The 15,711-nt window shown below is 48.1% G+C and overlaps 1 protein-coding gene across 4 annotated transcripts in view; it reads left to right on the top strand.

The window, feature by feature from the left end:
- Dennd2a (DENN domain containing 2A) overlaps positions 1 to 15,711 on the top strand; it is a 94,215-nt gene that overhangs the window by 69,537 nt on the left and 8,967 nt on the right. For all 4 annotated transcript variants that reach the window (XM_029478945.1, XM_029478947.1, XM_029478946.1 and 1 more), the window contains exons 10-13: positions 378 to 447; positions 3,473 to 3,550; positions 5,960 to 6,100; positions 7,807 to 7,955. In XM_029478945.1, coding sequence (XP_029334805.1) covers positions 378 to 447; positions 3,473 to 3,550; positions 5,960 to 6,100; positions 7,807 to 7,955 — 438 coding nt within the window. The remainder of the gene's footprint in view (positions 1 to 377; positions 448 to 3,472; positions 3,551 to 5,959; positions 6,101 to 7,806; positions 7,956 to 15,711) is intronic.

Genomic DNA, 15,711 nt, shown 5'->3' with positions numbered 1-15,711 from the left:
AGAAAGGCCCAGACCTGTTCTCTCCTCAGCTGTTCCCTCCTGAGTCACATCCTCACCTTCCACGAATGGAGACAAACAGCCATCCCTTGCCCCTCTCTGTAGTCACAGTAGTGAATAATAGCTGTGTCTAAGCCCTAGGATACCTCAGGTGACAGCATTGTGGGGCAGTCATTTCCTCCCTGGACATTTTCAATCCACCTCCTTGACATTTACTTGGGTGACCCAAGTCTCAAAAAGAGATGGGCAGTCTGAGCAAGGAGCCTGAGCGGCCTCTCCTGCCGTTCCCCCTTGCTTACTTCCACTTCATCACTCCAGTAGGGGGTGTCCCTTTGGGGTTTGTCACATTTTGTAACCTGTTTTTGTTTCCACAACCACAGTGAAACATTCTCGTTTGTCTTAACTGGAGAAGACGGGAGCAGAAGGTTCGGTTACTGCCGAAGACTGCTGGTTAGTACTCTGCCTTTCACTCAGCCAGAGCTTCCCAGAGACCCAGTTCCTTGACACTCAGATGTCACCTGTGCTGCTGGGGAAGGAGCAGGTGGTGGCAGGTTAACCAGGGAGTTAAGAACACAGATAAGGCTAGCCCTGGAAATGTGCACCTGCAATCCTAGTACCAAAGAAGTAAAGACGATGGGCAAGAAGCTCCTGAGTTCAGGGGTAACCTGTCTCAAATCACACAGACAGACATACACACACACACACACACACACACACAGACACACACAGACAGACACACACACAGACACACAGAGACAGAAAGACACACACAGACACACACACAGACAGACACACACAGAGACACACACACACAGACACACACAGACAGAAAGACACACACAGGCACACACACATGTGCACACACAGACAGATACACACACAGACACACACACACATACAGACACACACACAGACACACAGACAGACACACACACACATGCGCACAGAAATTGATTTGGAAATTTGGAAACTCACTGGGTTTCCTTAGGTAGAAGTGATCATTTCCATCATTAGAAAACACTTCACTGGGCTGGAGAGATGGCTCAGTGGTTAAGAGCACCGACTGCTCTTTCGAAGGTCCTGAGTTCAAATCCCAGCAACCACATGGTGGCTCACAACCATCCGTAATGAGATCAGATGCCCTCTTCTGGTGCATCTGAAGACAGCTACAGTGTACTTAGATATAATAATAAATAAATCTTTAAAAAAAAAAAGAAAGGAAAAAGAAAACACTTCACTGCCAGGTATTGTGGCACACACCTTTAATCCCAATACTCAGAAGGCAGAGAGACAGGCGAATCTTTGAATTTAAGGCCAGCCTGATCTACAGGATGAGTTCCAGGACCTTCAAGGCTGTTACACAGATAAACCTGTCTCGAAAAACCAAAATAAAAAGAAAGCACTTCATTGATTTTTTTCCCAAAATTAAAGATCTTTCTTTGCTTAAGCTAAATTTCCTCTGTGATAAAACATCATTCAACAGACCCTGATTGCTGAATGAGAACATTTAGAATAGTTGGTGAGAAGATTCAAATAATGTAAAGATATCCATTTTTAAAATTAAAAATCAGAACCTGGTGGGGAGGGGCAGAGAGGGCTGGCACAGGGGCTTAAAGCACTGCTTGTTTTAAAAACAAAAAAACAAAAACAAAAACAAAACCCCTGGGTTTGGATTCCAGAACGCACCTGGTGGTTCACAACCATCCACACCTACAGTTCCAGAGTATCCAACTTGCTCTTCTGACCTCTAAGGATGCCAAGCATAGAAATGTGTTTGAAAGAGATAGAGGTGTATATAGGTCATAGGTGGCCCTGGTGTCTTATCTCCAGCCATTGCAGGGAGGATGGAAGGGGGTGGCTACTGTGTGACACTTTAAATGTTTAATATATTTTGACTTGATGGATAAAAAGCAAGGCTAACAACCAAAGAGGGTAAGTGGAAGGATATCCATGTTATTATGATTGCTTTAAAGTGTTGAGATCAACTGGTCCTTTTCCCTTGAAAATGAGTTTAAAGTGATTTCCCAGTGAGCACTGTGACACCCCAGTGGAACACACTGTCACCACAGTGGAGCATGTGACATCACAGTGGAGCACTGTGACACTATAGTGGAGCACTCTGACCGTACAGTGGAGCACTGTGATGGCACAGTGCAGCACTGTGCCATCACAGTGGAGCAATGTTACATCACAGTGGAGCAATGTGACACCACAGTGGAACACTGTGACACCAGAGTGGAGCATTGTGACACTACAGTGCAGCACTCTGATAGCACAGTGGAGCACTGTGACATCACAGTAAGCACAGTGACAGCAGAGTGGTGCACTGTGACACCACAGGGTCTTCAGAAATAAGTTCTCATTTAGGGTACTGATTATGATATTAGGACATTCCCTCTCAAACAACTGGTAGGAGGGGCTACAGCGAAGCAGGTAAACAGGCCTCCTGACCTTATGGTCCTCAGACCACATACAGCACCCATGCATTTAAACCCTTCACCCGAACCAAAAAGAAAAAAAAAAGAAAAGAAACTAAGCCGGGCGTGGTGGCGCACTCCTTTAATTGCAGCACTTGGGAGGCAGGAGGCAGGTGGATTTCTGAGTTCGAGGCCAGCCTGGTCTACAAAGTGAGTGCCAGGATAGCCAGGGCTATAAAGAGAAACCCTGTCTCGAAAAACCAAGAAAGAAAGAAAGAAAGAAAGAAAGAAAGAAAGAAAGAAAGAAAGAAAGAAAGAAAGAAAGAAAGAAAGAAAGAAACCCTTGACCTGGGGCCTCCCAAAGAATACAAGTAGGGCAGGCTACATGGCTCAGGAGATATAGGTCCTTGATGCCAAGGCTGATGACCTGAGTTTGAGTCTCAGGACCCACAGGGGCTGGATATATGGCTTAGGGACTTAGAGCACTTGTGACTTTTGCAAAGAGCCTAGATTTGGTACCCAGAATGTACCTGAAGGCTCACGGGCATTTATAACTCCAGTTCCAGGGTGTCTGACTTGTTCTTGGAAAGAGAGAACTGACCTGCAAGTTGTCCTCTGACCGCCACATATGTGCTGTGATATACATACACACACACACACACAAATATAAGTAAGTTCATAAATAAATAAATGGCATAAGCTTTTTTCTTTTTTCTTTTTTTTGTTTTGTTTTGTTTTTTGTTTTGTTTTTATGAGACAGGGTTTCTCTGTGCACACACTCTGTAGACCAGGCTGGCCTCGAACTCAGAAATCTGCCTGCCTCTGCCTCCCAAGTGCTGGGATTACAGGTGTGCGCCACCACTGCCCGGCTGGCATAAGCATTTTTAAAGCAAAAATGCATACAATGATCTAACAGAGTTCTGAATGGTAAAATGGGGTGATAACAAGTGCCTGCCTTACTGAGTGTTCCACAAGGGACACAGGATAGCTCCAGGGCATGGGGTTCCACCTTCCGGGACCTAACACTCACCATATCCTTCTGTTTCTTTCCCAAACAGCCTGGGGGCAAAGGGAAGCGGCTTCCTGAGGTTTATTGCATTGTGAGCCGCCTGGGATGCTTCAGCCTCTTTTCAAAGGTGAGCACTTGCCCAGAGAGAGAGTGGGAGACAGGGCAAGCCCAGAGAGACCCAGGAAGCAGCACCCATCTTCAGGAGCACCCCATCTGCAGCAGCACCCATCCACAGCTGCAACCCACCTCCTGCTGCTTTTTTTAAATTATTTATTTATTTATTTCTTATGTATGCTCTGTATGCATGCAGGCCAGAAGAGGGCACCAGACCTCCTTATAGAGAGTTATGAGCCGCCATGTGGTTGCTGGGAATTGAACTCAGAACCTCTAGAAGAGCAGCCAGGGCTCTTAACCTCTGAGCCATCTCTCCAGCTCCATCTGTTGCTTTCAATCTTAGTATTTTACTCCCCATTTCTTTGCTCTCTCCTCATTTCTCCTTTTTTTTAAAAGATGTATTTATTTATTTTATATACATGAGTACACTGTAGCTGTACAGTTGTGAGCCATCATATGGCTGCTGGGAATTTGAATTCAGGACCTCTGCTCACTCCAGTCGACCCTGCTGTCTCTGGCCTAGAGATTTACTTATTATTATATGTAAGTACACTGTAGCTGTCTTCAGACACACCAGAAGAGGGCGTCAGATCCCATTACAGATGATTGTGAGCCATCATGTGGTTGCTGGGATTTGAACTCAGGACCTTCGGAAGAACAGTCAGTGCTCTTACCTGCTGAGCCATCTCTCCAGCCCCATCTCTTCGCTTCTTTTTTTTTTTCTTCCTTTTTCCAATTTTTTATTAGGTATTTTCTTCATTTACATTTCAAATGCTACCCCAAAAGTCCCCCATACCCTCCTCCCCCCATCTCTTCATTTCTTATCTGTGTCTCTCATCACTAGTTTAAGAAATGAGAGTTAGTGAAGGGTGTGTCCAGAGTGGCTCCTAGAAGAACTGGTATCCTGAAGAAGAAACAGACCCAGAGAAAAGAACAAAGGGGTCAGAGTTGAAGCTCAGTCCCTATTATGCACATAGCCGAGGAATAAAAAAATGTACGTGGATTAGTCAGCAAATCACAAGTCAAAGCAGCAGGAAGAGGCTGTGGCTTCCCTATTAATGAGTAGTGTGAAGTACAAAGCACGTGGTAAAAGGACCCAGAAGCCCCTGATAAGAACTTCAGGGCGTGGTGGTGCACACCTTTAATCCCAGCAGAGGCAGAGACAGACGGATTTCTGAGTTCGAGGCCAGCCTTGTCTACAAAGTGAGTTCCAGGACAGCCAGGGCTACACAGAAAAACCCTGTCTCAAAAAAAAAAAAAAGAAAAAAGAAAAAAGAACTTCAGGGCTCCCCCTAATTCTTTGGGGAGACTGTTACATATTTTTATTAATTCTTTGAGAATTCCATACATGTACATGTTTTTTGTCTGTTTTCGCTTTGGGTTTATTTTTAATCATATTCATCCCTCTTTCTCCCCCTAACTCCTCCTGAGACCCACCCCACCCCTACCTTCATGAAACCTTTATTGTTGTTTGTTTATTTGTTTATGATCAGGTCTCACTATGTAGCCCTAGCTGACCTGGAACTCCCTATGTAGCCCAGGCTAGCCTGGAAGTCACAGAGTTTTGCCTGCCTTTGCCTCCCAAGTGCTTTGATTAAAGACATGTGCCACTGTGCTGGCTTTTGTTGTTGTTTGTTGTTTTTAGGATTTATTTATTTTATTTTATTTTATGTATGTGGGGTTTTGTCATGCAATACCTGTGGAGGCCAGAAGAGGGTGTCAGGTTCCTTGGAGCTGGTGTTAAGGATAGTTGTGAGCCACCACGTGGGTGCTGAGAATCAAACTCAAATCTTCCAAAAGAGCAGTCAGTGCTCTTGACCAGCCCCCTTGTCTGTTAGTAGCTGTATATTCCGTGTGTGCCATCTATATATACACTCATGAGTATGGAGCCATCCACTGGACTGTGGTCAACATACAGGGGCCAGCCACATCTTTAAAGAAAACCAACTTGGGCTGGCGAAATGGCTCAGCAGTTATGAGCACTGACTGCTCTTCAGAAGGTCCTGAGTTCAAATCCCAGCTGGTGCGTCTGAAGATAGCTGCAGTGTACTTATGTATAATAATAAATAAATCTTTGGGCCGGAGCAAGCAAGGACTGAGCAAGCAGAGCTGACCTGAGCGAGTGGGGTTGACCAGAGTGAGCAGAGGTCCTAAACATTCAATTCCCAACAGCCATATGAAGGCTCACAACCATCTGTACAGCTACAGTGTACCCATATACATTAAATAAATAAATCTTTTTTAAAAAAAGAAAGAGAGAAAAGGGAAACCGACTTTATGCCCCTAAGAAGCCATCAGCTGTAGCCCCCATGAGCTCCCACACTCCATCCCCCCAATCCTTGAGCCACTCTGGCAGGTCCGCTGCACCAGAACTGAGCACACTGACTTCGGCAGAGCTGAGGTGCTTTTCTTATTCCCGTAGATCTTGGATGAGGTGGAAAAGAGGAGAGGAATCTCCCCTGCCCTCGTGCAGCCCCTCATGAGGAGCGTTATGGAAGCCCCTTTCCCAGCCCTGGGCAAAACCATCATTGTCAAGAACTTCCTGCCAGGCTCGGGGACTGAGGTAAGCTGTCGGATTCATTTCCTCTGCCAGGAGAGCAGGTGGTCCAGCCAGCCGCGTCCCCATGGCTGGAGAGGCTGTGTCTTTCAGCAGGGCATCCAGTTCAGTGGTCAGTCTTCACCCACCCTCAGTCCAGTCTGTCCAGCCTAGGCTCGGCCCCTGGGAGCAGCCAGCAAGAGCCATGCTGGACCACATGAGGTTTGTCCACAGACATGCACTGTGCCTCCTTGGCTTCCTTTCAAAGCTCAGTCAGTCATCAGTGTTATTTAGATCTATTCACATCTTGGGCCTGCATCACTTTCTAACTTTTCCAGTGAAGACTGTCTTGGGTGTACTTGATATCTACCCTAGGCTTCAAAGCCTGTCCTTGACCTGGTCAGGACCTGGGACCTGATGACAACATATGTTTTCCTCTCTCTTCACACCATTGATCCCTGAAAACATCAGAGCACTGGTCTCTTCCAGCCTTGGATCTCTGTTGGCAACCAGTTGCTTCTAGACACAGAAGAGATGAGGGTACATCCGGAGCAAACCAGATCAACCCAGTTGTCCAGTGCTGAGCAGTTGTTGGGAACCCAAAACCACCCCATCCGGGTGTAGTCAGCTGACCATGGAATTGTAGCTGAAGGTTAGGAGTGAGGGAGCCCCAGTGTGGGGAGAGTTCTCAGTGGGTGCTATGGTTGAGGAAAAGCTAGTCTCTACTCACGACACTGTGCCGAAGCCTGCTCTTTACAGAGAAACTTAGAAACTCACACATGCAACTTGTAATAAATCCAGGATCCCATCAGACAGTAAGGGAAAAGATGCTAAAACATAGCAAGCTTAAAAGCTAGGAAAACACACCGTAGTGACTGGAACTGCTAGACACGGTAGTGCACACCTTTAATCTCAGCCTCTGGAAGATGGAGGTAGGAGGATCAAGAGTTCAAGGCCATGGGGCTGGAGAGATGGTTCAGTGGTTAAGAGTGTTGGTTATTTTTCCAGAGGACCCAGCTTTGATTCCCAGCACCCACATGGTCACTCACGGGCATCTGTAGCTCCAGTTCTAGAAGCTCTGATGGCCTCTATGGGTGCTGCATTGCATGCTCATGGTGCGCACACACATGCAGGAGAAACTCCCATACACCATCCTGTCAAGCCAATGACTAGAGTGATCTCTGGAACCCATAGTAGAAGGGGGAACAGGCTCCTGAAAGTTGAATTCTGACCTTCATATATGTATGTGCCTTGGCATATGTGTTCCTGCACTCATACACACATCACAGACACAATTATAGATAGGTACATACATACATACATACATACATAGATAGTTCAAGACCACCGTAAGCTAAATTTGAAGCCAGTCTAGGCTACATGCTCAGGCCTAGGATTTACTCCTAGCAGAAACAAACCTTTAGAAGACAGGATTTCTTCCAGGTCTCTAAGACTAGGTCAGTTTTCATGTAAACCGTCCAAGGGGCATGCAGATACACTCTTCCAGGAGGAGTCTCCTACTATGGCCAAGGACCATGGACACTGCCATCCATTTTCCTTGTCCAAGCTCTCCTCAACCAAGCATGAGGTGCCTGCTTCTCTAACATACCTCCGTCCCCACTCCCATATTCCTTCCTTTCCCTTCCCTTTCCCATGCTAGTGGATCGCTTGTGCAAAGGCCACGGAGAGGCCTGCTGTGTACGCCCACCTTAGAAGTTCCTGTTCCCTGGCAGGTGATTGAGCTGTGCCGACCGCTGGACTCCCGGCTAGAGCACGTGGACTTTGAGTCTCTGTTCTCCTCTCTCAGCGTCCGACACTTGGTCAGTGTCTTTGCCTCCCTCCTTCTGGAAAGGAGAGTCATCTTCATCGCAGACAAACTCAGGTACCAACCTCTGCCACTTCTGACAATACCTGTAAATGATGCTTAGACTTAGACTCTCGGGGTGTAGATTGGATTCTGGGAGACAAGGATGACCTGGAGGCCTGTGAGGCTCACTCATGAGGTAAAGGGAGGTAGAACTGCGTGGTGCCCATGCCTCTCTGCTGTTTGGCCTGCTTTCCATGGATCTCACTGTGGGCTAGGCACTCTCTCCTATGAGAACGTGGACCTGCCCTCCAGAGTTCTAATTCTGTTGGGGGACCAAGAAGTAAGCAGACTATACCACACCATGTTGGGAGGGCTTGTTAGAGGCAGTGAGTTCGGGAGATAACAGAGGCCACTCCTCACCTTCGTGGAACAGCTGACTTGGTGCTAAGACTGAAAGCATGTGGGGCTGGCGAGATGGCTTAGTGGGTAAGAGCACTGACTGCTCTTCCAAAGGTCCAGAGTTCAAATCCCAGCAACCACATGGTGGCTCGCAACCACCCATAATGAGATCTGACTCCCTCTTCTGGTGTGTCTGAAGACAGCTACAGTGTTCTTACTTATAACAATAAATAAATCTTAAAAAAAAAAAGACTGAGAGCATGTCGCAGGGAGCTGTCTGTACAAAGGCAAGGATAGTAGAGACTGAACATGTCACCCTCAGGGACTGTGAGGCAGCTCCCTGATTGGAGTGGAGAACGAGCTTAGGCAGGAAGAGATGAGACAGAAGCAGAGAAGACAAGGTTCAACTCAGAGAAAGACCACAAGGCTAGGACTAGGTAGAAGATTACAGACTTACCCAAGACATCCCTTCCCTGTTTGTTATTAAGCTAAACCAAAAAAATCAAATACACACACACACACACTATCCCATCGGATGCCACCCAGGTCCCAGTGAACATATTCTCTGATTCTGAAGGCCACATCACAAATCAAAGAATGTCCAGAAGGAAATAAGAATTTGCATTGGTGGGCTGGAGAGATGGCTCAGAAACTAGAGCACTAGCTGTCCTTCCAGAGGTCCTGAGTTCAATTCCCAGCAAGCCATGGTGGCTCACAACCATCTGCCCTCTTCTGGCAGGCAGAATACTGTATACATAATGAGTGAGTAAATCTTGATTCTGGATTCTAGCAAAGGAATGGTTCCATCATTTTCATGATCTCAGCCCTTTAATTCCAGAACTCTGGAGGCAGAGGCCAGCAGATCTCTATGAGTTCAGGGTACCATGGACCACCTAGTAAGACCTAATCTCTAAAAACTAAACAAATGAAAACACTGAGGAGCACAGCAGATAAAGGAGCCTGCCATCAAGGTAGACAACCTGAGTTCAGTCCCCAGGGCCTACCCAGTGCAAGGAGAGAACCAACTCCCACAAAGCTGTCCTCTGATTTCCCTGTGTGTGTGTATGCATGCACACTCACACAATAAATGTATGGCTTTTAAAAAAAAAATTCTAAAACACTGACCTGGAGCTTTTTAGAACCACGGGAGACTATGTGAACCTGCCACTCCAGGAAAGGCCAACAAGGGGGCCACCAACAGCTAAAATAGTGGAGGCCATCTGGAAAGGAGGCACGCCAGGAGCTAACAAGAAGAGCAGTGCTGTCTGTGGTTTGGAGAGGAAATGACTGAGTTGCTGCAGAGAACAAAGAGGGGGATGGAGAATGAAAAGGACACCATGTTTCAACGTGGAACTCATCAGGGGGCTGGGGAGGGGTCAGCAATCCCGCCCTGTGCTCAGTGCATCCAACTGGTCACCTTTAGGATGCTCCTCTTTGGACCGTTGCCATTTGGCTATTCCCTGGCTGCCCCACCTCATGTCTGAGCTCTCTGTTCACTTTTAAATGTCACCATCATTGTTCCCTGTGCATTTCTGTCAGCTCAGGAAGCAGGCCCTGTCTTCAGCCTGCAGCTGGTGCTAGGAGCCGGGCAGCTCTCCAAGCTCCTGGGCACTGGGGAATTCACACAGAGAGCTCCCGATGTTGGGGCTAGAGATGTTGGGGCTCGAGCCCTGGAAGCCAGGGATGAGTAATAACCCTTTAGTGACCAGGATCAGATTTCATCAGCTCTGTGGTGACTATCTCCATGTTCTGGAGGGCCCACTCACCTTTCCCCAACAACCCCCATTCCCTTGGATTCAGGGAAGAGGGAAAAGATGGATTTCAGAAAGGCCTTGGCATAATGTGGAGACCAGCTAAATAAACCCAGCACCTGCCAGGAGTGGGGGTCGGACCCAGCCCCTCGGGGACTGCCTCAGGGGGTGAAGGTGTTAGACTAGGGAAGGCCAGACTGGAGAAGATGCCCACGACCATGAGAACAGCTGAAACTGAGCAGGCCAACCAAGCATCATGTACGCACTTTCTGGTCAGAGAACACTGAAAGGAAAGGTAGGAAGAGACAGGGAGGTAATGTCTAAAGGGCAGCTTGGGCTCAGGATATTAGAAAACTGGAGGAAACCTTCTACCCAACTGTCAAGAAAAGTATACAACCCACCTGCTCTCTCCTGGGCATATTTCTGAGAGGGCAGATTGCACGCTAGCCAACCCCTCTGAACAGATCCCCCTGCACCGGTGTGGGCTCCCCTGGGGCCTCAGCCCCGGAGGGCCTTCAGTCTTTTTCTCCTCACCTCACCTTCCATGACAGTCTGCTCTTGGAGTTGTGCTTTCTGTGAACAGCCTATGGTAGCAAAGAGGCACTACATTGCCCTCTGAGGCTTCAGCAAGCAGGCTGCAGAGGGCTACCCATTGCCCAGTGTGTGTTTCTTTTGCAGCAGGAATGTGGTGAAGTTTTATGCCTCCTCAGGCACTGGAAAGCTGCCTGACACTGGAGATAATGGGGGTTGGGGGGGAGGCTAGGAACTGCCGCGCAGTGGTGGTGGGGCTGACAGGACAGCCTCTGGGCCCTGTATCCACAGGAATGCAGGAAGTGTTTGCCAGGTAGGCCACGGGGACCCTTTGAGAGTCTGGTGGTGTAGGCTGCCTGTATTCCGGTGTGAGTCGGCTGAGGTAGACTGTCTTTGAGTTTCAGGTTGGTCTTGTCAACATAGCAAGAGCCTGTCTTGAAAAGGTTTGAGATTCTTTTCTCTTCCTTTGTGGCTACGGAAGCTAAGTATTTTCGTCTAGAACCTTCCTTCTCTTGGTGGCCTTTCCAACAGGGGCCCCAGTGGGTAGTGTGAGTAGGTTTCTCTGAGATCTGAAATGATCAGACTCCCTGGGCTAAGAGCCTCCAAGTCTCCTGGCACCATGTTCCATAAGATTCTCTGATTCGTAGGCCTGGTGGAAGGATCTATTCGTTTCTGATAGATGTATTGGGTAGTAGCCATGGGGAAATGAAGGTTCTCTGTCCAAGCCTTAACAAACAAGGGGCCGGGGAAGAGGCTGCATGTTTCTTGTTCTGGACGATTCTGAGAAGAAAATCATTAGCGTAAGTCCCAGCTGTTGCCTTCATCTGAGCCGCTCCTCTGCTGAGCACACACGGGTCCCAATCCTCTTCAGCTGATGGTGGAAGGGAGAATCTACCCTACCCCTCTTTCTTCCATGCCCCAGTCTCAGTGAGGCCACCGATCGGAGCATGAGAACACCATAGATGACAAACCCAGGGAGTGACCCTGTGGCATCTGTGGTGGACATTAGCTGCCCTCAGCACTTTCCTCCTACCCCACCCTGACCTCCTCCACCCCCCAGTGCATTTAGTTATCTTTGTTGAGAAGTCTGAGCACTGGAGAGAAACTCACTGGGAGTCGGGGACAGACACTCTGACTTACAGAAGGGTTTGAAGTTGAGCCAAAAACCTATCACATTTAAAATAACATGTTTGCTCTGTTTCATCTTTAGGGTGGACACTGAGTGTTTCTAAAGGTTCTGTCAAGCTCGAGCTTGACAGAGGGAAAGCAAAGAATGCTGTTATGATGGCCTGCTCTGTCTCCATAACAACCCAGATAAATATTGCCCTATACCAGTCTTCATTTTCTTTATGATAAATATTTTGTTTCTTATTTACTGGTATCAGCTCTAAAAACCTCCTGCAACTGTAGACCATGGCTGCACATAAGCATGTTTGTATAAAAGTTTTTGATGGCAGAGTGTTTAATATTTAATATTCTATCTTTTTCCCAGTGTAAGAAATCAGAAGCTGAAGGTCCGTCTCCCAGCTAATGAGTGGGATGTAGTGACCAAGTCTTGACAATGGTGTCTGAACCTTGGGTTTCACACACAAGTCACTACACAAATAGGTTCTGGTGTAGCTGTGTGTATTCATTCTTTTGTTCATTCCTCTATTTTATTTATTTATTTGAGTACACTGTAGCTATCTTCAGACACACACCAGAAAAGTGCATCAGATCCCACCACAGATGGTTCTGAGCCACCATGTGGTGGTGGCTGGGAATTGAACTCAGGACCTCTGGAAGAACATTTGGTGCTCTTAACCACTGAGCCATCTCAGCCCCTCTCCGTTCATTTTGACTCGGTTTCCATAGCTTCAGTGAGGTCCTGTATATCTTCTATACCCAACTGCACTCAACAGTGTTTGCCATCTCAGAAAACGAGTTTGTCCATGGCCTGCCTGCTGGCAATGGTGGTAGCCACCACTTTGCCACTCTGACACCCAAAATACTATACTTTTGCCCGTCCAGCAGGTTCTCCAAGTGGTTGACAAGAGTCTAAGAAAAGCTCTATGGAAAGAATTTTGAGAGCATGATAGTACATTGTAAAGTCATGGGCCAGGAAAAAAGGGTGATGGTGAAGTACTTGCCTAGCCTGTTAAAATTCTAGCTTCAGTTCCCAGCACTGAAAAGCAATTAGTAAATATCACTAGCTGGGGGTAGCTTGGATGGTAGAATGCTGGGCTAGTATGCTCTAACCCCTGAGTTCCAATCCCCGGCACCTAATAAAACCAGGCACAGGGGTCCACACCTGTAGCCCAGTACTCAGGAGGTAAACGCAGGAGAATGAGAAGGTCAGTTCTCATTACATAATTCGAGGCCCCCAGGACATATGAGATCCTGTCTCAGAGTGGGAGGGTACATTCTGAGTGAACTCCCTTGGTTTGTAAGATGAACACCAGGAGGATAGCTTTTGGAGCGCGGTTTAAAGGCTAACAAAGCAGTACATAATGCTCTTGTCCTCTAACCCATCACTAACTGTCCCTCGCTGGGACCCGTCCGTCCCAGCTCTTTCCTTGAAGTCAGTGCCCACCCATTTCACGCTGCCTCTGCCAGTCCTTCTGCTTCAGGACTGCCTTCAGTAGTTCGTGGACACCAGGGTTATCTCATAGTTCCGCCGAGTGCGATGTCACCATTGTTCCACGATCCAGGCGTGCTAACAAGCCTTACCATGATATACTTGACTCATTTTGTGGGTCAGGAGAAAGCTCCCATTTCTAGCCCCTGGATGTGTCGTCATACAGAGTCAGAGTGGGTGGCTGCTAAGGCTGGAGGGGACACTGGGACTCGTCTAGGCCGACTCATACCTACCGTAGGGGTAGAGCAGGCGACCTAAGATAGTGAAGGGCTCTTCCTGAAGTCACACAGAAGATAGCAGAACCAAACCCTTCGAGGGCCATGTGTGCCTTTTAAACTCAGTGACATGTTACTTGAGAGTTAAAGGTGCAGTCAGAGAAACTCGGCAGTCTTGCTTGGTGATACACTTTTGGGAGGTTTCATCATGAGCAGGACAACCTGAGTTTTAACCCTTCACTCCTGTTCTTGGAAATGGCGTGCAGCGGGAGAGCTGCCGTGTGTGTTGTTCTGTCTGGATACCTGCCTGCTCATCATCTGAGCTGCTCCTGGGTGTCTGATTCAGGAACCCAAGCACCCAGAACTGAAACGTTTCCAGATGTTAACTCTCACAAGCACATGCTGATGTTCTAGCACAATGCTTCAGCCCTTAGGAAACCACCACCCAATACTAAACGTCTCAGGCCTGACCTCCCTCTCTCACCTGCGTCCATCACTGAGCCCTCTGGCTCAGCCACCTTCCTACTGGGGCATTCTCTTCCCTCCCCCACTTCTGCACAATTGGTCACAGCTGTGGGAGCTTGGCAGTTCCTCCACCCCCACAGTAATGGAAGCCAGCTGTGAGACGGCTCTCCTTGGCCATCCTTCACAAATGCCTCTTCTGCAACAGCCAGTGCTCAGGGAGGCGCTTGGGCTCTGCCCCAGCTTCCTCCAAGAGTCCCCCTCAGGCTCTGTTTCCCCTTTCCCTGCAGCACCCACCCCCTGCCCCACCCATGCGTGCAGAATTCCATCAGCGCTTACTGCAACAATTGGAAAAACCGAAAGCTCTTCTTAGAGTCCTTCATTTCTTCTCTGCCACTTATGTTATAGGGAACAAGCAGCTACCACCGGTGTAATTACAGAATCCAGCCTTGCCTTTCCTTGGTGCCCAGAACAGAATTGTTTAAGGTAGCCAGCGAATGGACTGGAGCTAGAGGAATGAGGTCTCCAGCAGCTGCCTGCCTGTTGTACTGCTGGTTCTCTGTCCTCCCTCCCTCCTGTCTGGCTATGGAGGTGTTAATGATAACCAGGTATCGGGGTGTTTGATCCTCAGCTGTGATAAAGGCTCTGACCTTTAAACAGAGAAAAATCCTGAACACCCCTTTCAAGAAATAGCTCTGAGTAGCAGCCCCTACCTACTGTGTCCCAACTGTCACCCAACTGTGTCCTCCCCGGTTAGCCCCTGCAGAACTGAATACAGGGCTGGGATGTAGCGCGCTTGAGGCCCTGGGTTCATTCAGTCCCTGTGACTGTGAGGAAAAGAGAAATTTGAATATAGCGGATCTTGCGCTCAGCATCCTGATGGCGGAGTGTCTCTTTAATCCTCCTTCACCAGACCTGTGTACCTAGCATCCACATGGATTCATGGTGATTTTTTCCTAGCCTTGGTCCAACTATATTCTCAACTTCCCTTCCACCTGGTTTGCTGAAGTCCCTGATGGCAGCAGAGGGTTCTTAAAGGTGTCACAGAGTGCTATAGCAGGAGAGCCAGCCAGCCTTCTGGGGATGAGACTTGCAGGAAAAAGTCAGCTGCTCTTTTTTTCTGATTTGGGGAAAAGGTCAAGTAGGTTTCTTTTCCTACGGCAATGGCTGAGAAAGCACATGGGCTGTCCTCCCTGAGCCTCTGTCTCTGAGTCTCCTTCTGTCCCCTTCCTCTTTCCCTCTCTTCCAGCATCCCTCCCCGCTCCCTCGGGTGCTCCTTGACCCCCATACATTTGTGTCCTTGGGCTCACAATCCCTAGCTTCCCAAGTTTACCTTAAACTCCTTAGGGCTCAGTGTCTTTAGCTATAAAATTCAAAACCAGGTAAACCCAAAACCAGTTATGGTGCCATCCATAGCCTGACATCCCAGAACTCCGGAAGCTGACTCAGGAGGATCTCGGGTTTAGGGGCAGATTAAGCTGCAAGATGAGATGCTGCTGCTAAAGAAGAATGTGAGGGCTATCTCTAGGATTGCTTCCAGATCTAAGTCTTTTGATTCCTGGAGTCAAACGTGCTTCAGAGACTGGGTGTGGCAGTACATGTCTCCAATCCCACCAGCGTTCACTAAATCCCAGCACTGAGGGGTGGAGCCACAAGGATCAGGAACTCACAAAATCCACCTCAGCAACATAGTAAATCTGAGCCAGCCTAGGATCCCTGACACCCTTACTTTAAGAAAGGAAGGGAGGGAGGGAGGGGGCAGAGAGAGAGAGAGAGAGAGAGAGAGAGAGAGAGAGAGAGAGAGAGAGAAGGCCCTATGTTCAGTCCTTTGCACTGGCAGGTTAAAAAAGGAAACT

This window comes from Mus caroli, chromosome 6 (genome assembly GCF_900094665.2).
Source record: "Mus caroli chromosome 6, CAROLI_EIJ_v1.1, whole genome shotgun sequence".
Lineage (NCBI taxonomy): Eukaryota > Metazoa > Chordata > Mammalia > Rodentia > Muridae > Mus > Mus caroli.
The sequence above is the reverse complement of the archived record's forward strand: the minus strand, read 5'-3'. Positions and strand labels throughout refer to the sequence as shown.